This window comes from Bos indicus x Bos taurus, chromosome 27 (assembly GCF_003369695.1).
Source record: "Bos indicus x Bos taurus breed Angus x Brahman F1 hybrid chromosome 27, Bos_hybrid_MaternalHap_v2.0, whole genome shotgun sequence".
Classification (NCBI taxonomy): Eukaryota; Metazoa; Chordata; class Mammalia; order Artiodactyla; family Bovidae; genus Bos; species Bos indicus x Bos taurus.
Window position 1 is genome coordinate 33,808,386 of NC_040102.1, and position 24,868 is coordinate 33,833,253.

The following is a 24,868-nucleotide window of genomic DNA, read 5'->3' on the forward strand; positions in this document are numbered from 1 at the left end:
GTGTTTCTATATCTTTGGTATTGTAAATAATACTGTGATAAATACAGAGTGCATATATCTCTTTGAAATTAAGTTTTCATTTTCTTTGGGTATATACTCAGAAGTGGAATTGCTGGACCATATGTTAGGTCTATTTTTAATTTTTTGAGCAACCTCCATATTATTTTGCACAGTGGACCAATTGGTTGGACCAATTTACATTCCCACCAACAATATATAAAGCTTCCCTTTTCACCACATCCTTTCCAGTATGTGTTGTCTCTTGTATTCTTACTGATAACCGTTCTAATAGGTGGGAAGTGATGTCTCATTGTGGTTTTGATTCGTATTTCTTGATGATTGGTGATGTTGAGTGTCTTTCCATGTGCCTATTGGCCATCTGTATGTCTTTTCAGAAAAACATCTAGTTCTTCTGTTCATTTTAAAATTGGAGTGTTTTTTTTTTGTTATCAGATTGAATAAGTTCTTTATATATGTTTAATATTAACCCCTTATCTGATACATGCTTTGCAGAATTTTTCTCCCATCATGTAGGTTTTTTTTAAATTTTTTCATTTTGATAAGTGTTTCTTTTGAGGCGCAAAAGGTTTTGAGTTTGATGTCCCGTTTGTTGATTTTTTCCTTTGTAGTTTGTCCATGCTGTAGTTTGGCCTCATGCTCCAGAATTTATACCCAAGATCAGTATCTAAGGTTCTTCCCTACATTTCCTTCTAGGGGTTTCATGGTATCAGATCTTATGTTTAAGTCTTTGATCCATTTTGAGCTAATTTCTCTGGGTATCGTGGGATAGGAGTCAATGTCATTGTTTTGCATGTGTTTCTCTAGTTTTCCTGGTTGTTGAAAAGAGTATACTTTCCTCATTGGATACTCTTGACTTCCTTGTTGAATATTAGTATACCATATATGCCAGAGTTTAGTTTTGAATTCTCTGTTCCCTTTGGCTGATTGACACGTTTATTTGTGTCCCAGTATCATATTGGTGTTTGTTTTATTATATAAGTTTCAGATGTACAGCATTCTAATTAAACATCTGTATACATTACAAAGTGATCAGCACCACAAGTCTGCTTACCATCCAATGCCAAAGGGTTGACTCCCTTCACCCATTTCTCTTACTTCCTAAACCACTTCCTTCTGGTAACCACTAATCTGATTTCTGTATCTCTGAGGTTTTTTGGTTTTGTTTAGTTGGCTTTTTTGAGTGCTTTGTTCTTTTTTAGATTTTACATATGAATGAAATTATATGGTGTCTTTCTCCATTTGAGTTATTTCTCTTAGTGTAATACTTTCAAGGTTCATCCATGTTGTTGCAAACAGCAAGGTTTCATTCTTTTTATGGATGAGTAAGTATTCCATTGACTTCCCCTGTGGCTCAGTGGTAAAGAATCTGCCTGCAATGCAGGAGACCCTGGTTGATGCCTGGGTTGGGAAGATCCCCTGGAGAAGGAAATGGCAACTCACTCCAGTATTCTTGCTGGGAAAATCCCAGCAAGGAGGAGGAGGTGTCTGACAGGCTACAGTCTGCAGAGTTGCAAAGAGTCGGACATTTCCGAGGGATGGAGCATGAAGTATTCCATTGTTTATGTATACTGGGCTTCTTTATCCATTCTTCCACCAGTGGACACTTAGGTTGTTTCCATACTTGTGCATGTTTAGTCGCTCAGTCTTGTCTGACTCTTTGTGACCCCAAGGACCCCAAGCCTGCTACCAGGCTTCTTACATGGGAGTCTCCCATGTAAGAATATTGCAAGAATATTGGAGTAGGTAGCCATTTCCTTCTCCAGGCAATCTTCCTGACCAGGAATTGAATCTGCATCTCCTGTATTACAGGTGAATTCTTTACCATCTGAGCCACCAGGGAAGCCCCTTAGGTTGTTCCCACATCTTGGTTATAAATAATGCTGCAATAAACAGAGTGCATATATTTTTTTCTAGTTAGTGTGTTTGTATTATTTGGATAAATACCCAGAAGTGGAGTAGCGGATTGTATGATAATTTGATTCTTAGTTTTTGAGTAATCACCGTAATGTTTTCCATAGTGGCTGCACCGATTTTTAGTCCTACCAATAGCGGACTAGGGTTCCCTTTTCTCTGTGTTCTCTCCAACATTTGTTATGTTTTATTTTTGATGATAGTTATTCTAAAAGGTGTGTGATATCTTATTGTAGTTTAATTTGCATTTTCTAATAATGATGTTGATCATCTTTTCATGTGCCTGTTGGCCATCTCTGTGTCTTCTTTGGAAATGTCTGTTCAGGTTGTGTCTCCATTATTTTAGTCAGGTTGTTTGTTATTGAGTTGTATATGTGTTTTATGTATTTTGGATATTAACTCCATATCAGATATATGATTTGCAAATATATTTTCATTCAGTAAGTTGCTTTTTCATTTGAGATGGTTTTCTTTGCTGTGAGGAAACATTTTAGTTTGATGTAGTCCTGTTTGTTTATTCTGCTTTTGTTTATCTTGCCTTTCAATTCAGAGTGACAAAAACCTTACCCTTATGAGATTGATATCAGTGAGATTATTGCCTACATTTTCTTCTAGGAATTTTATGGATTCATGTCTTATATTCAAATCAATCCATTTTGAGTTCATTTTTCTTTATGATGTGAGGTAGTAGTCTAGTTTCTTTCTTTTGCATGTGGCCATGCAGTTTTCTCGACACCATTTTTTGAAGAGACTCTCCTTTCTCTGTAATGTATTCTTTGTTGTAAATTTATTGTCTGTGCATGTGTGGGTTTATTTTTGTGCTCTCAATTGTGTTCCATCAATCTGTGACTCTGTGCCAGTACCGTTCTGTTTTGACTATGGTAACTTTGTAGGAAGCAAAACATACTGTTTTACTTACTGTAGCTTTATAGGAAATGGTTGTCCCTTGATATCTACAGGAGATTGGTTCTAGGACCCTTAAAGGATGCTAAAATCCATGCATGTTAAAATTCTTTTATAAATGGCACATAACCTACCAATATACGCCTACTATTTTAAATAATTTCTAGATTACTTCTAATACCTAATACAATGTAAATGCTTTGTAAATATTTGTATATAAAATGTAAATGCTATGTAAATAATTGCCAGAATGCAGCAAATTTAAGTTTTGCTTTTTGGAACTTTCTGGATTTTTTTCTGAATAATTTCAATCTAAGATTGGTTGAATCCATGGTGCATAACTCACACATATGGAGGACCAGCTATAATTTGAAATCAAAGACTGTGATACTTCCAGCTTTGTTTTTCTTTCTCAAGATTGTTTTGGCTGTTGGGGATCTTTTGTGTTTCCACATACCTGTGGCTTTTATTACTGTGGCTTTGTAGTTTAGTTAGAATTTCAGAAGCATGATACCGCCAGGTTTTTTTTTTTTTTTTCCTAGGAATTATTTTGCCTATTTGTAGTCTTTTGAGCTTCCATGCAAAGTTTAGGATTGTTTTCTCTATTATCGTGAAGAATGCCTTTGATATTTTTATGGGGATTATGTTGACTCTGTAGATGGTTTTGTGTCATATAGCCGTTTGAATAATATTAATTTTTCCAATCCATGAACATAGGATATCTTTCCATTTCTTCTTGTCTTCATATCTTTTTAAAAATTTTCTTCAGCAAAGTTTTGTGATTTTTATTAGGCAGATCTTTCACTTTCTTGGTTAAAATTATTCCTAAGTATTTTGTTGTTTTTAATACTGTTGTGAATGGGATGGATTTTTAATATTTCTATTTTAGAATCTTCATTATTAAAGGAATGTGATTGATTTCTGTATGTTGACTTTGTATCTTGCCACTTAACTGAAATCATTGAGTAACTCTAGTTTTTTGATGGTTCTTCGAGATTTTCTGTATATAGGATCATATTATCAGCAAATAACCACAGTTTTACTTCTCTTTTTATTTGGTTAACTTTCCTTTTTTTTTTTTGTCTTTCCCAATTACTCTAGCTAGGTCTTCAGGAAAACTGAAGGACTGAAAATACCCAGTTTCAAAACTTAATAAAAACTATAATAATGGCAATATAGTACACACAAAAAATAGACAAAGAGTTTATTAGAACACAATGGAGACCTCAGAAATAAAGTTCCAAAAACTGAATAGGCATATTGAGAGTGGGTGTTATTGCCATGTTCTTGATCTTAGGGGAAATGCTTTCAATTTCTCTACATTAAGTGTAATCTTAGTTAGCTAAGAATTTTCAATTAAAAATTAGTGTTGAATATTGTCAAATATTTCTGTTTCTATTGAGCTGATCATATGAATTTTCTGTTTTTTTTTTCTTCTATTAATATGATGCATTTCATCCATTGCTTTTTGAGTACTAACCCAGCTATCATGCAACCTTGAGATTAGCCCCACTTGGGTTATTTTATATATATATATAAACATTTTAATTTACCATTTTGTTCAGGATTATGGAACTTATTTTTAGAAGGGGATTGTGGTCTGTAGTTTTTTTCTTTTTTTACAATCTTTTCTTCTGTTTTTTTTTTCTTTTTTTTTTTCTTTAATAGAAAATTATTTAATTAGTATACATGTGTTCCCCATCCTGAACCCTCCTCCCTCCTCCCTCCCCACACCATCCCTATGGGTCGTCCCAGTGCACCAGCCCCAAGCATCCGCATCGTGCATTGAACCTGGACTGGCATCTCGTTTCATACATGACGTTTCACATGTTTCAATGAATTATGGGCTCATAAAAAGGGTTGGAATATGCTCCCTACTCCTACCTTTTGAAATAATTTGTTTAAGATTGGTATTATTCCCGTTTATTTATTGTGAAAGAACACTCGACAGTAGATTTACCCCCTTAAATCTAACCCCCTAGAAATTTTATAGTTTTGGAATTTAATTTTAGATTTATGATCCCTTTGAATTATTATTTGTGTGTGTGTGTGTGAAATGTGTTGAGTCAATATCTAGAGTTTTTCATGTGAATGCCCAGTTGTTCCAACACCATTTATTGAAAACCTTTTCTCCACTGATTTATATTTGTTCCACTATCAAAGATTTTATTATCTCTATGTAGGTTAATTTCTGAGGTCTCCATTTTGTTCTAATAAACTATTTTATCTATTTTTTTGTACGTACTTCAGTTCAGTTCAGTCGCTCAGTCTTGTCCGACTCTTCTGCGACCCCGCAGCACGCCAGGCCTCCCTGTCCATCACAAAGTCCTGGAGTCCACCCAAACCCATGTCCATTGAGTCGGTGATGCCATCCAAGCATCTCATCCTCTGTTGTCCCCTTTTTCTGCTGCCCTCAATCTTTCCCAGCATCAGGGTCTTTTCAAATGAGTCAGCTCTTCGCATCAGGTGGCCAAAGTATTGGAGTTTCAGCTTCAGCATCAGTCCTTCCAATGAATATTCAGGACTGATTTCCTTTGTACATACTACAGTGCCATAATTATAGTTTTTATTGAGTTTTGAAACTGGTATTTTAAGTCCTGCCGTTTTCTTCCTTCTGTTGCTCCTCCTCCTTCTTCTTTCTCTTCCTCAACATTATGTTGGCTACTCTGTCTTTTGCTTTTCCATATAAACCTTAGAATCAGTTTGACAATTCAAAAAACAATTGCTGGACTTTTTATTGTAATTTCATTGAACATCAAGTTGTGAAGAACTGACATTTTAACAATTCATGAACATGAACATTCTCTTCATTTATTTATACTTTCTTTGATTTTCTTCAAGTTTTATAGTTTTCATCATACAGATCCTATAAGATTTTTTTTCTAGATGTTGTTACCAAATTGAAGACGTTTCCTCTATTTCTAGTTTGCTAACATTTTTATAAGTGATTTTAGATTTTGTCAAATGCTTTCTCTACAGCAATTGTGAGGGCCATTGATTTTTCTTCTTTAGTCTATCAGTATTATTGATTGTATTAATGGATATTTGCATAATAAGCCATCCTTTCATGCTTGTGATGAATCCTACTTGGTTGTATGATGTAATTATTTTTGTACATTGTTGGATTCAATTTCCTAATTTTTTTTTTGTTGAGGATTTTTGCATCTGTGTTTATTAGATCTATTTATTGATTGATCTAGATTTATTTATGAGATATATGTTTATTGATATATAATTTTCCTTTCTTGAAATGTCTTTGGTCTTGATATTAGGCTAACACTGGCCTCATAGAACTCGTTAGGAAGCATCATGTTATCAGTGCTAGGAGAGTGATGTGTCTGTGATTCCATGGGGGAAAGGCAGTAGAAGCTCCATGTTCAGTGCTTTTCCTGAATTCTGTCCTCAGTGCTTTTTCTCTTGACTGATTTTAATTTGTATCCTTTCCATATAATAGACCATAACTGTGAGTATTAACAGCTTTCAGTGTGTTCTATGAGTTCTTCCAGTAAATTATAAAACCTGAGTGTGGTTTTGCGAATCCACTGAGCTTGTGATTGGTGAAAATGAGGACACTCTTGGGGACTGTTCTTTCTAACTTTGCAGTGGGTCTAAACTCTACTCACCCCTTTTAAATTTTTTTAAACTTTATTTTTTGACTGTATCCCAAAGAATGTGGGATCTTATTTCCATGGGGGATCTAACCCGCATGCCTTGTATTGGAAGCATGGAGTCTTAACCACTTCCTCCAGGGAAGTCCCATACCTACCTCTCCCCCCCGCCCTGATTTATTGAGGTATCATTAGCAAATAAAAATTGTATATGGTTTAAGGTTTACAGATGTACAATGTGAGGTTTTCATGTATGTATACATTGTGAAATGGTTCCCATGATCAAACCAGTTGAAATGTCCATCATCTTACACAGTTATCATTAAAAACATTTTTATCTTCTTAGCAAATGTCCCCTGTATAATGCAGTATTGTTAACTATAGATCCTGACAACAGACTCATTTTATCAATGAGAGTCTGTACCCTTTGATCTGTATCTCCCCTTTCCTCTCACCATTTAGTCACTGGAGGTGCCACTCTTCTCTGTTATAATATTTAGTTTCTAAAAAAAAAGTTGTTTTATATATTCTTCCCAGTTTTCTAGTTGATTAAGAGTAAGTTCCACCATAGAATTTTAATTGTTTAAAGATGCAAAAGTCTATAAATGTTGATAGCATGCATATTCCCCCCCCCAATTAAAAAACTGTGTAACATAGCTCTTGCCAAAGTTTATATTATTTCCATGACATAGTTTTATTGTGTATTCCACTCATTTATAGGATTGTGGACCTGATAGCTGTTGTGATCCTCTTACTTGTCTGATGAAACCAGAAACAGAATGCAGTGAAGGATCATGCTGTGACGACTGTCAAGTACGATTTTAGTTTGTTACCATCTTCTAAGTATAAAATGAAATGTGTCTTGGTTACTTTTGAATACAGACTCTTAGCTGTAACTCAAAATACATAACTTTTCATGTAAAGACAAAAATAAGTTCAGAGTGATGTGTCTAATTTTACGAATTATAGTTGGATGTTGAGTCCTCCTTATAATGCCATTATTCTCCCTAATGATGCTATTGGTTTTAAGCCTTGATTGCCAGCTATGACAGAATTCTTTGATGTAGAACATCTTCATTGAAAGGGACTATTTTCATTTCTTTTATCCAATATTTATATCTTTATAAAAATGATCTTTTAGGTTGTGATGGGTATTTGTGAGTATGTAATTGAAAGATAAAGCAATTTCCAATAAATGCATAAATAATGAAACTCACTAGATATAACACTTTCCAAATGCTGCATGTCAGCACAAATTTAAACTATGGATTTGTTATACAAAGACCATTTGACTTAAAGGTTATATTTTAGCTTATATGATGAAGATGTTCATTCCTGTCCCCTGTTTTACTTTTCAGCTCTTCCAACATATATGTGACAGATTCATCACATGAGAACCCCTCTATTGAATGACCTGCCACTGGTTCTGTGTTCTTCACTTTAGTTAACTGATACGGTTCCCCCTACCCACCCCTGGAATCTTACCATGGTTAATTCTTTCCTCTGTGATCTTTATAGTATAAACTAGAAGCCATCAATTAAGAAGTAGGAGATAAATGCCCAATTAATGTTCTTTATATAAATTTTAAGAATGCTATACATGAAAATGTTAATGACCCATAGGATAAGTCAGGAGAAAGTTTACTATTGGGTTCCTTATTTCCCAAAGAGTTTAGTAGTTGAACCCCCTTTTTAATCATTCTTTGCATTCTATTCTCAGTTATTTTGGTTTCACATTTTCATAGAATTACCGATATTCCATACTTTAAAACTATGGTTTGAATAAGTATATTTTATTTAGAAAGTACCTAAATTTCACAATTTTCCCTAAAGCAATAATTATCCCAAGCTAAAAGCTAATTTTCCTGCCTTCTAGCCAAAACTTGGGCTCTCATTGTATCATGTTTGTAATATACTTTTCCTTGTGCATATTCCTTACCTCTTGTTTTGGTTGATAACATTCAGTTTTTTCAATATGACTATTATAATTTTTATAAGAGGAAGATACTGAGAGACACTAATGAATAAGTACTTCATCAAGCTATACATGGAATTAGAGCAAGATTAAATATTGGTAAACACAATAATCATATATAATGCTTTACTTTTTATATTTTAATTTCTACTAGTTTATGGAAGCAGGTGCTGTATGTAGGCCCACTGCACATCCTGAATGTGATATTCCTGAGTTTTGTAATGGAAGCTCAGGAATGTGCCCGGCTGATATAACTATACTCAATGGACAGGAATGTGAAGGAGGAAAAGCTTATTGTTTTGATGGAGGCTGCCAAGATATTGATGCACGTTGTGAGAGTATATTTGGAAAAGGTATTGTTTTGTAACATCTATATAGTTGGTCCTCAATATTGTCATTAACATTACCAAGACAGTGGTCAATTAGATATATTTAAATTATTTATTCTGTTTAAAGTCTCTCTTTTGGAGAAGGAAATGGCAACCCACTCCAGTACTCTTGCCTGGAAAATTCCATGGATGGCAGAGCCTGGTAGGCTACAGTCCATGGAGTTGCAAAGATTCGGACATGACTGAGTGACTTCACTTTCTTTCTTTCTATAGTTCCTTTTAGAGAAGGAAATGGCAACCCACTCCAGTGTTCTTGCCTGGAGAATCCCATGGACAGAGGGGCCTGGTGGGGCTGTGGTCTATGGGGTTGCAAAGAGTTGGACATGACTAAGCAACTAACACACACACAAAATCTCTTTTTAGTTTTTGAACTTCTTAAGAATATGTTTAAGGTGTATGACTTAATATTTTGATATGCATATACAATATGAAATAATTGCCATAGTCATCTGTTTAACATATTGCATGTATATACCCAGTAATATGCTTGCTAGATCCTAAGGTGGTGCACTTAAATTTTTGAGAAGCCTGTCTACTGTTTTCTGTAATGACTGTGCCAATTTTCACTCCCATCAACAGTATATAAAAGTTTAATTTTCTCCACCTTCTTGCTAATACTTATTGTCTTTTTCTCTTTGATAACACACTGTCCTAAAAGGTGTGAGTTGTGGTTTTGATTTACATTTCCCTGATGATTAGTGATGTTGAGTCCCTTTTCACGTATCTGATGGTCATTTGGCTTTTATTTGGAGAAATATCCATTTAGGTCCTTTGCTATTTTTAAATCTCTTTATCTTTCTTATTTAATTATGAGTAGCATATTTTAGAAATTAATCCCTTATCAGCTATATGGTGTGCTGATTTTTTCTCCCATTCTGTAGGTTTCATTTGTGATTTGTTGCTTACTTTCTTTGCTGAGAAGTTTTTTATTTTGATGCAGTCCTTCTTGTCTATTGTTGCCTGTGCTTTTGTGTCATCCAAAAAATATTGCCCAGATTAGTACCCAAGAGCTTTCTCTCTCTCTTTTTTTCTAGTATATTTATAGTTTCAGGTAACTTTAAGTCTCTTCAACCACCAACTTTATTGATACACAATTGACATATAACATTAATAAGTTTAAGTTGTACAACTATTGATTTGGTACTTTTATATATTTCAGAATGATTACCACCATAGTGTTAGCTAAACTTCCATTATGTCACATAATTACCATTTCTTTTTCATGGTGAGGACATTTAAGATCTCCTTTCTTAGCAACTTTCAGGTATATAATTTGATATTACTAAGTATAAACATCATGCTGTGTGTTAGATTCCAAGCAATTTTTTCATGTTATAACTGGAAATTTGTAACCTTTGAACACCTCCCCATTTTCCCCACCTTGCAGCCTGTGATAACTATTACTCTACTCTTTGTTTCTCTGAATTCAATTAGATTCCGCATATAAGGGTTATCATAGAGTATTGTCTTTCTCTGTCTGACTTATTTCACTTAGCATAATGCCATGTTGCTTGGAGTCCATGTTGCTGAATATTTATATCTCATGTTTTCTTTGCTGATTCACACTGTCAGGAAGGGGGAAATTTCCCATCCTCATTGACTTCTCTGGTTCTTTTGCCTGGTCAAATAATTAAAATGACATAAGACAGATTAACTGGAGAAATAAAATTTTAGTTCATACATATGAGAATCCCACATAACATGAGAGACTCAGAGATCATATAAGAGGTTCAGAGACAGAAAGATAAAATTAATTGTATATGTTGTCCTGCACTAAGGAATGAGATAGGGTCCTGGGGCTTTTAAGGACAGGAGCGTCATTCACAGGATGATAAGAAGAGCAGATGTTTGGTAATTATATATTTGCCCTGCCATCCAGATCGGGCCAGTGAGATAGAATTTATCTTTGATAATAAATCTTTTTCTGGGGGAAAAAAGTCCCTAACTTAAATTCTTCTAGGTAGTTAAGGGAAGGGTAGTATATATATATATACTTTTTGATAGCCTTTAGCTCAAAATAATCCATACGCCAGAGTGGTACATTTTTTAATTGTTTCTTTTTCTGTGCAAAAACTTTTCAGCTTGATGAAGTCCCACTTTTTATTTTTGCCTTTGTTGCTAATGCTTTTGGTGTCATATTGAAAAAGTCATTACCAAGACCCATGTTAAGTAGGTTTCCCCTTGTGTTTTCTTCTAGGTGTTTTAACGTTTCTGTTTTTGCCTTTAAGTCTTTATGAATTCATTTTTTTTTGAGCTGTGTGAGGTTGGGGATCAATTGCATTCTTTTGCATGTGGCTGTCCAGCTTTCTCAAAACTATTTGTCGAAGAGATTCTCCTTTCCTCATTGAGTATTCTTGACTCCCTTGTCAAATCTTAGTTTAGCATATTGTGGGGGCTTGCTTCTGGGCTCTCAATCTTATTCTATTAGTCTTTTTGTTTATTCTTATGCCAGCACTATAGTGTTTTAATTTCTATAGCTTTGTTATATAATTGTAATAAGGAAAGTGTACCTCTAGCTTTGTTCTTTCTCAAGATTGCTTTGTCTATTCAGGATCTCTTGATCTTTTCAATTTGTTTTTTATATTTCTATGAAAAATACCTTTGGGGTTTTGTTAGGGATTACATTGAATCTGTAGGTGGTATTGGGTGATATGGACTTCTTTTTTTCTTTATTTATTTGACTCTCTCAGGTCTTAGTTGTGGCACACAGGATCTTTGTTACAACACAGAGACTCTAGTTGCGGCACACAGACTAAGTCCTTGCGGTGTGCAGACTTAGTTGCTCTGTGGCATGTGAGGTCTTAGCTTCCTGACAAGGGATCAAACCCATGTCCCCTACATTGCAAGACAGATTCTTAACCACTGGTCCATCAGGGAAGTCCCTACATGGATATTTTAATGATGTAAATGCTTTTGACCTGTGGTAGTGGAATGTCTTCCTTTTTGTGTCTTCTTAGAGTTCTTTCATGAGGATCCTGTAATTTTCAGGCTATACATCTCTTACTTGGTTAAATTTATTCCAAAGTATCAAATTGATTTTGATGCTATTGGGAATGGAATTGAAAAAATTTTTTTTCAGCTGTTGTTAGTGTACAGAAATTCAACTAATTTCTGTATGTTGACTTTCTTTTTATTTTTAAATGCTTGATCATAGCTTTGGTTGAAGTCCAAGGTGCTTCTACTTTATTTTAATTATTTTTTCCCATCCCCATTAACTTCTCTGGTTCTTTTGCCTGGTCAAATAATTAAAATGACAGAAGACAGATTAACTGGAGAAATAAGATTTTAGTTCATACATATGAGAACCCCACATACATGATTTTAAATAGGAGCTCAGCAGGGTTTCTTTCACCATTAGCTTTGTTAGTAGTAATGCTTCCTAAAACTCACTTGACTTCACACTCGAGGATGTCCTCTCTTGAGTGACTACACCATTGTAGTTATGTGGGTCATTAAGACTTTTTTGTATAATTATTCTGTGTATCCTTGCCACATCTTCTTCATCTCTTTTGCTTCTGTTAGGTCCTTACTGTTTCTGTCCTTTATTGTGCCCTTCCTTGCATGAAATATTCCTTTGATATCTCCAGTTTTCTTGAAGAGATTTCTAGTCTATGCCATCTATTGTTTCCCTCCACTTCTCTGTGTTGTTTGCTTAAGAAGGTCTTCTTATCTCTCCTTGCTGTTCTCTGGAACTCTGAATTCAATTGGGTATATTTTCCCTTTTCTCCCTTGCTTTTCACTTCTCTTCTTTTCTCATCTATTTGTAAAGCCCCATCAGACAACCTCTTTGCCTTCTTGCATTTCTTTTTCTTTGGGATGCTTTGTTACAAATCTGTCCACAGTTCTTCAGGAACTCTACCAGATATAATCCCTTGAATCTATTCATCACTTACACTGTATTAGGAATGTGATTAGGGTCATACCTGAATGGCCTAGTGGTTTTCCCTACTTTCTTCAATTTAAGCCTGAATTTTGCAATAAAGAGCTATTGATCTGAGCCACAATTAACCCAGGTCTTGTTTTTGCTGATTGTATAGAGCTTCTCCATCTTCATCTGAAAAGAATAAAATCAATCTGATTATGGTATTGACCTTCTGGTGATGTTCATACATAGAGTCCTCTCTTGGGTTGTTGGAAAAGGGTATTTTTTATGACCAGCATGTTTTTTTTGACAAAACTCTGTTAGCCTTTGTCCTGATTCATTTTGTATTCCAAGACCAAACTTGCCTGTTATTCCAAGTATCTCTTGAATTCCTGCTTTTGCATTCAAATCTCCTATGATGAAAAGGACATCTTTTTGGTTTTAGTTCTAGAAAGTGTTGTATGTCTTCAAAGAACTGGTCAACTTTAACTTCTTACACACAGTTGCAGGGGCATAGACTTGGTTTACTGTGATGTTGAGTGGTTTGCCTTGGAAACAAATTGAGGTCATTCTGTCATTTTTTGAGGTTTCACCCAAGTACTGCATTTCAGACTTTCGTTGACTGTGAGGGCTGCTCCATTTCTTCTAAAGGATTCTTGACAATAGTAGTAGATATAATGGTCATCCTAATTAAATTTGCCTATTCCTATCTATTTTGGTTCACTGATTCCTAAGATGTTGATGTTCAGTCTTGCTGTCTCTTGCTTGAGCACATTCAATTTACTTTGATTCATGGGCTTAATATTCCAGGTTCCTATGCAATATTGTTCTTTACAGGATCAGACTTTATTTTCACCACCAGATATATCCACAACTAAGCATTGTTTCTGCTTTGGCCCAGCCACTTCATTCTATCTGGAGCTATCAATAACTGTCCTCTGCTCTACCCCAATAGCTCTACCCCTCTTCTGACCTGGGGGCTCATCTTCTGGTGTCATATCTTTTTGCCTTTTCACACTGCTCATGGATTTTTCCAGGGAAGAATACTGGAATGGGTTTCCATCACCTCCACCAGTGGACCATGTTTTGTCAGAACTCTTCACTGTAACCTGTCCATCTTGGGTGGCTCTACACAGCATGGTTCATAGCTTCATTGAAGGTGAAGCAAGCCCCTTTGCCACAACAAGGCTGTGATCTATGAAGGGGATTGTGCCTCATAGCATTTGATAATAAGGTAGAGGGAATCTAAATATACCATTTGGACTGTGGAAAGGCAAATTCTCTTACTTTGTAGACTTGGTCAGTATACTGGACTTATGGAAATATTTAACATGCAATTTAACATTTTCAACATATTGCCCTTTTGGTGTTTCCATATTACCATGCAAAACCCAGACTGAGCTGAGAGAAAGTCCCTAACATGAGACAGGATATTCAAGGGAGAAATTAATAATAGGGCACATTGGTATCTTTAGAAGGAATATTTTACTAATATTTGGATTAGTAAAGATAGGGTTGGATGAAGAATATTCCTAACCTGGTAGTCTCAGATTCACGACTGAACTGATTAAACACTGTCAATACTCAGAATAATGTTATTTGCCTCACAGTATGTGCACGATCACCTTTGATGGGCTAATGTTTAAAAATTGTAGAAAGAGATAGAATTAGGACAAGGCAAAAAATTGAGTGATTAAATAATATCATCTTAATTTTAATAATAATCCACTAAGGTAGATATTATTACCTACTTTTATATTTTATAGATGGTCTGTTGGACTTAGCATGGTTCATTCTGGAGAAAGTAACTTTGCTAGGTGGAACTCTTAAGATTTTCCCCATCATTACTGTGGTATTTTCTTGGAGATTCCTCCCTCTGAGTTGGATGAGAACCAGTGACTATATGGTGGACTATTGTCCCTATGATTAGTTTATACAGAAAATATGAAGGGATTTTAAAGACTTAATTAAGGTCCATAATTAGTCAACTTTGAATCAATCCAAAGGAGATCATTCTAAGTGGAGCCTCAACTAATAATATGAGCCCTTAAAAGATGAGAAATGTCAGAAGATTCTTTGGTTGGCTTGGGAGAAATCAATTCAGTTCAGTTGCTAAGTCATGTCTGACTCTCTGTGACCCCATGGACTGCAGCACGCCAGGCTTCCCTGTCCGTCATCAACTCCCAGAGCTTACTCAAACTCATTCATGTCCATCAAGTCAGTGATGCCATCCAACCATCTCATCCTCTGTCGTCCCCTTCTCCTCCTTCCTTCAATCTTTCTCAGCATCAGGGTCTTTTCCAAAGAGTCAGTTCTTTGTATCAGGTGGCCAAAGTATTGGAATTTCAGCTTCAGTACCAGTCCTTCCAATGAATATTCAGGACTGATTTCCTTTAGGATGGACTGGTTGGATCTTCTTGCAGTCCAGGGTACTCAAGAGTCTTCTCCAACACCACAGTTCAAAAGAATCAATTCTTTGGCACTCAGCTTTCTTTGTAGTCCAGCTCTCACATCCATACATGACTACTGGAAAAACCATAGTTTTGACTCAGTGGACCTTTGTTGGCAAAGTAATGTATCTGCTTTTTAATATGCTGTCTAGGTTGGTCATAACTTTTCTTCCAAGGAGCAAGCATCTTTTAATTTCATGGCTGCAGTCACCATCTGCAGTGATTTGGGAGCCCCAAAAAATAAAGTCTGACACTGTTTCCATTGTTTCCCCACCTATTTGCCATGAAGTGATGGGACCAGATGCCATGACCTTAGTTTTCTGAGTGTTAAGTTTTAAGCCAACTTTTTCCCTCTCCTCTTTCACTTTCATCAAGAGGCTCTTTAGTTCTTCTTCACTTTCTGCTTTAAGGGTGATGTCATCTGCATTTCTGAGGTTATTGATATTTCTCCCGGCAATCTTGATTCCAGCTTGTGCTTCTTCCAACCCAGCATTTCTCATGATGTACTCTGCATATAAGTTAAGTAAGCAGGGTGACAGTATACAGCCTTGATGTACTCCTTTCCTGATTTGGAACCAGTCTGTTGTTCCATGTCCAGTTCTAACTGTTGCTTCTTGACCTGGATACAGATTTCTCATGAGGCATTTCTTTAAGAATTTTCCGCAGTTTGTTGTGATCCACACAGTCAAAGGCTTTGGCAAAGAAATAGAGAAAAACAATAGAATGGGAAAGACTAGAGATCTCTTCAAGAAGATTAGAGATACCTAGGGAATATTTCACGCAGAAGACCTAACAGAAGCAGAAGATATTAAGAAGAGGTGGCAAGAATGCATAGAAGAACTATACAAAAAAGATCTTCATGACCCAGATAACCACGATGGTGTGATCACTCACCTAGAGCCAGACATCCTGGAATGCAAAGTCAAGTGGACCTTAGGAAGCTTCACTACGAACAAAGGTAGTGGAGGTGATGGAATTCCAGTTGAGCTATTTCAAATCCTAAAAGATGATGCTTGGAAAGTGCTGCACTCATTATGCCAGGAAATTTGGAAAATTCAGCAGTGGCCACAGGACTGGAAAAGGTCAGTTTTCATTCCAAACCCAAAGAAAGATAATTCCAAAGAATGTTCAAACGACCACACAGTTGCACTCATCTCACACACAAAAGTTATGCTCAAAATTCTCCACACCAGGCTTCAACAGTATGTGAACTGTGAACTTCCAGGTGTTCAAGCTGGATTTAGAAAAAGCAGAGGAACCAGAGATCAGATTTCCAACATCTGTTGGATAATCAAAAAAGCAAGAGAGTTCCAGAAAAACTTTTACTTCTACTTTATTGGGAGAAATAAGCAGCCATTTTTGTGAGAGGGCCATGTCATTAGGACCTGAGCAGGAGTTCCTAGGGCCAAGAGCAACCCCTGGCAGATAGTAATAAAATGAAGCAACGGCTACAAAAAAATGAATTCTTCACAGCCAATGATGTTGGAAGAGGACTCTAGACTCAAATGAGGCTGTAACTCCGGCCAGGAACTTTATTTCAGCCTTGAGACCCTGAACAGATAACCTGAATGGGCTTTGCCACACTTTCAGAAACTGTGACATGGGTGTTGTTTTAAGATTTTGGTAATTTTTTACACAGTGATAGAAAGCTAATACAATAACAAAGGAAAAAGAGGTAAATATGTATGGATTGGCAATTTCGGTCCCTTCACTTCAGACTTTCTGAAGGTATGAAGTTTCTTTAATGAGTTTTTTTTTTTTTTTTTTTTTATAGACCTGGCTTTTTATACATTCCTACTCAGAATCTAGGAGAACAAGAATAGTTTTCTTGTATTCTCTCTCTATTGCCTTCTTTCACAGAGCTCTCTTAAGATTTATACTTTTACAACTCTGGTTGTAAAAAAAAAAAGTATGGTTCCTTGGATGGTAAAGAATCCACCTACTATCCAGGAGACCCGGGTTTGATCCCTGGATCAGAAAGATCCCATGGAGAAGGGAATGGTAACCCACTCCAGTTTTCTTGCCTGGAGAATTCTTTGAAAGAGAAGCCCAGTGAGCTACAGTTCATGGAGCTGCAAAGAGTTGGACGTGGTTGAGCAACTAACACTTTCACTTTCAATTCTCCTCTACCCTCATAGTATCTTTTGAGTTACAAATGACCAAAATGAATTAAAAGGAGAAATAATCATGAGCAATACTTTTCACTTCATTTCTCTCTTCTTAAAACTTCACTAGGGAACTTTTGAATAGATGACAATGATAGAGAAAAAAAGCAAAGAAACATATGAGGAAATTGAGGAGGTTTTAATTTAAATATATTTAAGTTTTAATTTAAAGGAAGTTTTAATCCAAATATATTTCTAACTTTGACAGGTTCAAGAAATGCTCCATTTGCCTGCTATGAAGAAATACAGTCTCAAACTGATAGATTTGGGAACTGTGGCAAATCAGGAGGCAAATATACATTTTGCCCATGGAGGTATGCTATGCAAATAGTGAAAATTCCTATCTTATACACTATAAAATTCTGTTTTTAGTTTTTCACTATGTATGTCATTAATTCCAATGGTTTCAGGTGTCATGTGTGTTCAGGAGTTAATCTGAAATCAAAATCTCTAGTCTTGACATCATTCTTGTACTACAGACTTATTAAATTTCAACCTGATTTTTAAATATTTATATGTAGATGATTACTAGGCTCCAAGATCTTATCCAAGGTTGAAATTAATGATAGCCATTGCACCTTTCCTGTCTGAACATACTCATTATTTTAAAAATGAAAATACTATCCCCATTCATTTGAATGCTTGCCCAAGCTGAAGACTGCCCAGTGTCTCTAAAATGAAGTTCAATTTCTCCTGTGTCTGAAGAGCCCGTTCTTTGATATTTTGGTCATGAATTTCTTTTAACAAATATTTTTAAAGAAACTACCATATGCTGGCCACTAGCTAGTTAGATACAAGTTAGCAAAACATAATGATGATCCTTGTACTCATGGAATTTACAGGCTGGTAAACATATCATCTGGAGAAGGAAATGGCAATCCACTCTAGTATTCTTGCTTGGAGAATCCCAGGGGCAGAGGAGCCTGGTGGGCTGCCATCTATGGGGTCGCACAGAGTCGGACATGACTGAAGCGACTCAGCAGCAGCAGCAGCAGCAGCAGCAGCAAACATATCATCTAACTTTATGCTTCTTGTAACGTTACTTCTTAAGTAATGCTTATGCTGTGATTGTTTTGAAATACCTTACTTTGCCTGTTGAAATTCTACTAACTTGTAAGCTTGGACTTAGATGGCATCTTCTCTATGAGGTTTCTCTGACTACTAAGTTAGAATATATCTTCATCTTAAATATCTGTAAGAATCTGCTTATTTCATTCACAGCACATTTAATAAGATTTATGTCGTATTTAGTATTAGACTGTAAGGTCTTTGAGGGTAGAGGTCACAACGTAGTTTCTGCCCCTCTACAGAGAGATGTAAAATGCTTGAGTGACTTGTTTATTTGACAATCAGTACATCAATCTGTACAGTGAATAAAAAGATCATTAGTGTCATTGAAAGATAAGCATGTATCAGTGGCTTTATGTTTTACTTTAACTGTTAGTAGGAAAGTTTTACATTTCCTAAGATATATTGCCATAAATGGAGAACCATTCTTTATTTTTTTGGTCAAAGAAAGAAAATATGAAGCATTCATAATAAATGCCTAATGTCTAATAATCATATATTTTTATTATGTTTGCAGGAGTCTTATATGTGGAAGATTAATCTGTACCTACCCACTTCAAACTCCTTTCCTTCGAGACAGTGCTTCTGTGATTTATGCTTTTGTGCGAAGTACTATATGTATAACAATGCTCTATGAAACAACAGATGCACAAGATGCACTCGTGGTCAAAAGTGGCTCTATTTGTGATAAAGGGAGGGTAAATAGCTTAAAATCAATTAAAAAATCTGTTCTATTAATTTCCCTTGTGGCTCAGTTGGTAAAGAATCTGCCTGCAGTGCAGGAGACCTGGGTTAGATCCCTGGATTGGGAAGATCCCCTGGAGGAGGACATGGCAACCCACTCCAGTATTCTTGCCTGGAGAATCCCATGGACAGAGGAGCCTGGAGGGCTACAGTCCATGGGGTCACAAAGAGTTGGACATGACTGAGCGACTAAGCACACACTTGACCAAATAACCTCAAATATTTGGATAAGGAGAAAATGAGTAAGCTTCAGTTGGTCTCTGAGGGAAATGGGAGTGTTTGTTCCTTTTTAGAATTTCAGTGTTGTAAGCAAGGAATCTCCAAGAGTTTTGGGACAGGAGTGTGGAGGAGAGAGGTCTTGGGAATACTTGCAGTTAAATATTCCATAACTTGGGAATTCACTTTTATTCTTGGAGAAGAAAGAAGAAATCCCATTTAATTATATATATATCTTTGTGACCCAGTAGATAAGAGTACAACTTAGATGGTGCCTCAAGGAATAAATCTTTACCTCTTGGGTTTGACATTTTGAAGGTTACCCATCCAGTTTAAGATATCACAGCTGTGTGTAAAATGGGGATAATAATAATATTTACTCTATGGAGTTATTGCAAAGATTCAATGAAATGATACTACAAAGTATGTAGTACAATGCTCAACACATAGTAAGAACTAAATATAGGTTGGCTATTATTCTTGGTTGTTGTTATAATTGGTTATCTGTGAGAGCAAACAACCAAATATGGAGAGAGCATGGAATAAATTTACTTCAGAATCTCATTTAGTTCCTAGCCAGAAATTTGCTCATGAAGAACTATCATATAGTATAAAGTGTAGCCTTTGAAGACAGAAGCACAGAGATCTGAATTTTGACTCTTCCTCTTTACCTGACAGATGATTTTGAATAAAATATTAAATATGTAAAATGAATGTATATATTTTGGTGATTTTTGGTGATCTGATAGTTTAAATGAAGTTTACCACAGATAAAGTATATAGTCTTCATATTGACTTCCTCTTCATGCCTAGAAGTCATGAATATCTCCTTGAAGGACAGATATGCCAGGGAGCTCAGTAGATGTATTTATGCCATGGAGTCAAAGCAGTTAAAAAATGAGACACAGTCAATGGATGCTTTGAAATTATTTGTAATTTAGTAAGAACATAATCTTTTCTATAACATGGCAGTTCTTCTCAGTGAGGCCATATGAAAACAAATTTTACCACGTAGCTTTTAATGATACTATAAATCATATATGATAAAACACTCTCGGGAACTTTGTTTCTGTCAGTAATGTCATTAAGTAGCAGGACTTCGTCTCAATTTCAACTGAGGCAGACAAACAAATATAGTACATTCTAAAAAGAGTTGTTAGATGCACCGTGGGGGCCAAGAACTAATGAGAAGACTGAGCACATTAAAAGCTTACAGGGTTAGGTTGTCAGGATTTAGAAAGTGTTTGTGAGGTCATTTCTTTGAAGAGTATTGTACTTTCATGTTTAAAGGAAATCATTTTCTCATTATTTCATTTTAACCTTGAAACAAATCTTGAATGCTTTAGAAAAAGTATTATTGTACTCATTTAAGAAAACTGCAACTTAGGAAGTTGATATTGCTAGAAATAAAGAAGTTAGGAATATATCCTTAATCCTCTGATTATTATACTTTATAGTTAAAAGAATTAATATCTGGATATTAAAATATTCTGCAATAGAATGTTAGATATCTGTAGTAAAGTTAGATGAAAACTTCACATATCTTTTTTAGGGGACTCTAATAATGCCAAAAAATACTCAAACTACCACACAATTGGACTCATCTCATACGCTAGTAAAGTAATGCTCAAAATTCTCCAAGCCAGGCTTCAGCAATACGTGAACCGTGAACTTCCAGATATTCAAGCTGGTTTTAGAAAAGGCAGAGGAACCAGAGCTCAAATTGTCAAATTCCGCTGGATCATAGAAAAAACAAGAGAGTTAAAAAAAAATCTATTTCTGCCTTATTGACTATGCCAAAGGCTTTGACTGTGTGGATCACAATAAAATTGTGGAAAATTCTGAAAGAGATGGGAATACTGGAGCACCTGACCTGCCTCTTGAGAAACCTATATGCAGGTCAGGAAGCAACAGTTAGAACTGGACATGGGACAACAGACTGGTTCCAAATAGGAAAAGGAGTACGTCAAGGCTGTATATTGTCACCCTGCTTATTTAACTTACATGCAGAGTACATCATGAGAAACCCTGGGCTGGAAGAAGCACAAGCTGGAATCAAGATTGCCGGGAGAAATATCAATAACCTCAGATATGCAGATGACACCACCCTTATGGCAGAAAGTGAAGAGGAACTAAACAGCCTCTTGATGAAATTGAAAGAGGAGAGTGAAAAAGTTGGCTTAAAGCTCAACATTTAGAAAACAAAGATCATGGCATCTGGTCCCATCACTTCATGGGAAATAGATGGGGAAACAGTGGAAACAGTGTCAGACTTTATTTTTTTGGGGCTCCAAAATCACTGCAGATAGTGACTGCAGCCATGAAATTAAAAGACACTTACTCCTTGGAAGGAACGTTATGACCAACCTAGATAGCATATTAAAAAGCAGAGATATTACTTTGCCAACAAAGGTCCATCTAGTCAAGGCCATGGTTTTTCCAGTCATCATGTATGGATGTGCGAGTTGGACTGTGAAGAAAGCTGCGCGCCAAAGAATTGATGCTTTTGAACTGTGGTGTTGGAGAAGACTCTTGAGAGTCCCTTGGACTGCAAGGAGATCCAACCAGTCCTTCCTAAAGGAGACCAGTCCTGGGTGTTCATTGGAGGGACTGATGCTGAGGCTGAAACTCCAATACTTTGACCACGTGATGTGAAGAGTTGACTCATTGGAAAAGACCCTGATGCTGGGAGGGATTGGGGGCAGGAGGAGAAGGGGACGACAAAGGATGAGATGGCTGGATGGCATCACCAACTCGATGCACATGAGTTTGGGTGAACTCCGGGAGTTGGTGATGGACAGGGAGGCCTGGAGTGCTGCGATTAATGGGGTTGCAAAGTGTCGGACACAACTGAGCGACTGCACTGAACTGCACTGAATAATAGCTCATATTTAATAAGAACTCCCATTTATTGATTTCTTTCTATGTAAACTTTTTATATAGGCAAGGAATACAGGATATTATTTAAACTGTGCTCTTAAGGATGGTTTTGTTAGATTTCAGGCTAATGTAGTAAAAAGTGGTTTTTCTTTTGGTTCTGATTTTTATTTCAGTCTTGTTTGATTTGTTACTTCCATATCCCTGCCCTGAATCATTTTTTGGACTGTCTTCTTAAGAACAATTTTACATTCACAACAAAATTGAGAGGAAATTATATAAAGATTTCCCTTATACACTCTGGCCCCACATAAGCATATGTTACCATGTTATTAACTTCTTCCATTCAGTGTGTTATATTTGTTACTACTGATCAGCCTACATGGACACATGTTTATTACACAAAGGAAATAGTTTATATAAGCCTTCACTCTTGGTGTTGTACATACCAGTAGTTTATGGCCTATATTATTTTTCCTCTCTCTAAAGAACTTTATTTTAAAAAATTCTCTCAATTTCTGTATGTCTGAGAAAGCCTTTATTTCTCCATAACTTTTGAAGGAAAATTTCACAGTATATAGAATTCTAGATTGGGGATTTTTTTTTTCTGTCAGTATTTTACTCCACTCTCTTCTGACTGTCTGGCTTCTGAGAAGTGAGATATAATTCTTATCATTGTTTCTCTATAGGTAAGTTTTTTTTTTTTTTTTTTAATCTTGCTTTTTAAAAGATTTATTCTTTGATTTTCTGTTTGGACATGATATGCCTAGGTGTATCATTTTTTTTTTTTTGTATTTATCCTGCTTATTGTTTTCTGAATTTCCTAAAACTGTGGTTTCGTGTCTGATATTAATTTGGGGAAAATTCTCAGTCATTATTGTTTCAAATGGGGTCTCCAGGGGGCACTAGTGGTAAGGAACCCACTTGCCAATGCAGGAGATATAAGAGACTCGGGTTTGATCCCTGGGTTGGGAAGATCCCCTGTGGGAGGGCATGGCAACCCACTCCAGTATTCTTGCATGGAGAATCCCCAAGGACAGAGGAGTTGGCAGGCTACAGTCTATGGGGTCGCAAAGCGTAGGATACGACCGAAGCGACTGAGCATGCACATTGTTTCAAATATTTCTTCTGTTCCTTGTTCTTTTTCTTCTGGCATTTCCATTACATATACATTATGCTTTTTTGTAGTTGTCCCTTGAATATTCTTTTTTTTGTCTTTGTTCTTTTTGCTTTTTTGTTTTCAAGGATTCTTTTGATATATCCTCTAGCTCAGCGATTCCTTCCTCAGATATGTGAAGTATATTAATAAGCCCATTAAAGGCATTATTCATTTTTGTTAGTGCATTTTTTCACTCCAGCATTTATTTCTTTTCCCTTGGGATTGCTGTCTCTCTGCTTCCATTGCCTATCTGTTCCTACATGCTATCTACTTTGTCTGTTAGAGCCCTTAAGATGTTAATCATGAGTGAGTGAGTCTTCACTAAGTTGTGTCCGACTCTTTGCACCCCACCAGGCTCCTCTGTCTATGGGATTCTTCAGGCAAGAATACTGGAGTGGGTTGCCATTTCCTTCTCATAATTGTTTTAAACTCCAAGGCTGATAATTTCAGTATTCCTGATAATATCTGGTTCTGATACTTGCTCCATTTTTCAAATTGTGTGTTTTGGCTTTTAATATAACCTTATCTGTTTTCTTGAGAGCTGAGCATGATGTGCCAGGCAAAAGAACTGCTAAAATGGACCTTTAGTAATGTGGTGAGGTGTTGTGGCAGGGAAATATTCTTCAGTCCTATGATTAGATCTGTCTTTCAGTGAACCTGTGCCTTTAGATTGTGAACTTCACAAGTGTTTTTCAGGTTTTTTTTTTTTTTCTTCCTTTATATGGGACAGTATGGCTGGAGCAGACTGGAGTTGGGTATTTCTCTTTTCACATATGAAAGGTTAAGAGCAGACTGATATTGGGTATTTCCCTTCTCCCAGATCAAATAGGCTCTGATAGAACACAAGCAGATTTATATATAGCCACAAGGCTATAATTATTAATAACTCATTTCTCCTGAGGGCCAGCTTTGTTAAGAACAGGCTGCTCTGGCTACTTCAAAATGGTTTCTTTTCCCCTCCTTCTGCAAGATAACAAGAAAAAAATTTCTCTAATATTTACTGTGAGAATATGGTTGAGCTCCTGGATATACATCACATGAAACAATGGGGGTTCCTCATGACTGGGTGCCTCTGGAGTTTTTAAGTCTCGGGGTTGTCCTTATTGCTGCTGCTGCTAAGTCACTTTAGTCGTGTCTGACTCTGTGCGACCCCATAGATGGCAGCCCACCAGGCTCTGCCATCCCTGGGATTCTCTAGGCAAGAACAGTGGAGTGGGTTGCCATTTCCTTGTCCTTATTGAGGCACTGCCGGGAGCCGGCATATTGCATATTGAGTGCATATTGCATATTGAGTGCAGCACTTTTCAGGATCTGGAATAGCTCAACTGGAAATTCTATCACTGCCGGTAGCCAGCGTGAGGAACTCCGCCCATGACAAAGGTCATGAGGAAGGAGGCTCGGCATACGCAAAGGCGGGATCGAGCTTCAGGAGTCCCCCTGGAAATTCTCGAGCATATACCCCCAAAACCAGAGTCTGCCTACTTTCTGCTTTGTGCTTTCACCTACACCTCTGACTTTAC

General features: G+C 36.4%; 1 protein-coding gene across 1 annotated transcript in view; it reads left to right on the forward strand.

Annotated features, from left to right (window-relative positions):
* The window catches only part of ADAM32 (ADAM metallopeptidase domain 32), a 168,805-nt gene that overhangs the window by 92,690 nt on the left and 51,247 nt on the right, over nt 1-24,868 (forward strand). The window contains exons 13-16 of the mRNA XM_027530051.1: nt 7,164-7,256; nt 8,573-8,771; nt 17,493-17,598; nt 18,870-19,050. Coding sequence (XP_027385852.1) covers nt 7,164-7,256; nt 8,573-8,771; nt 17,493-17,598; nt 18,870-19,050 — 579 coding nt within the window. The remainder of the gene's footprint in view (nt 1-7,163; nt 7,257-8,572; nt 8,772-17,492; nt 17,599-18,869; nt 19,051-24,868) is intronic.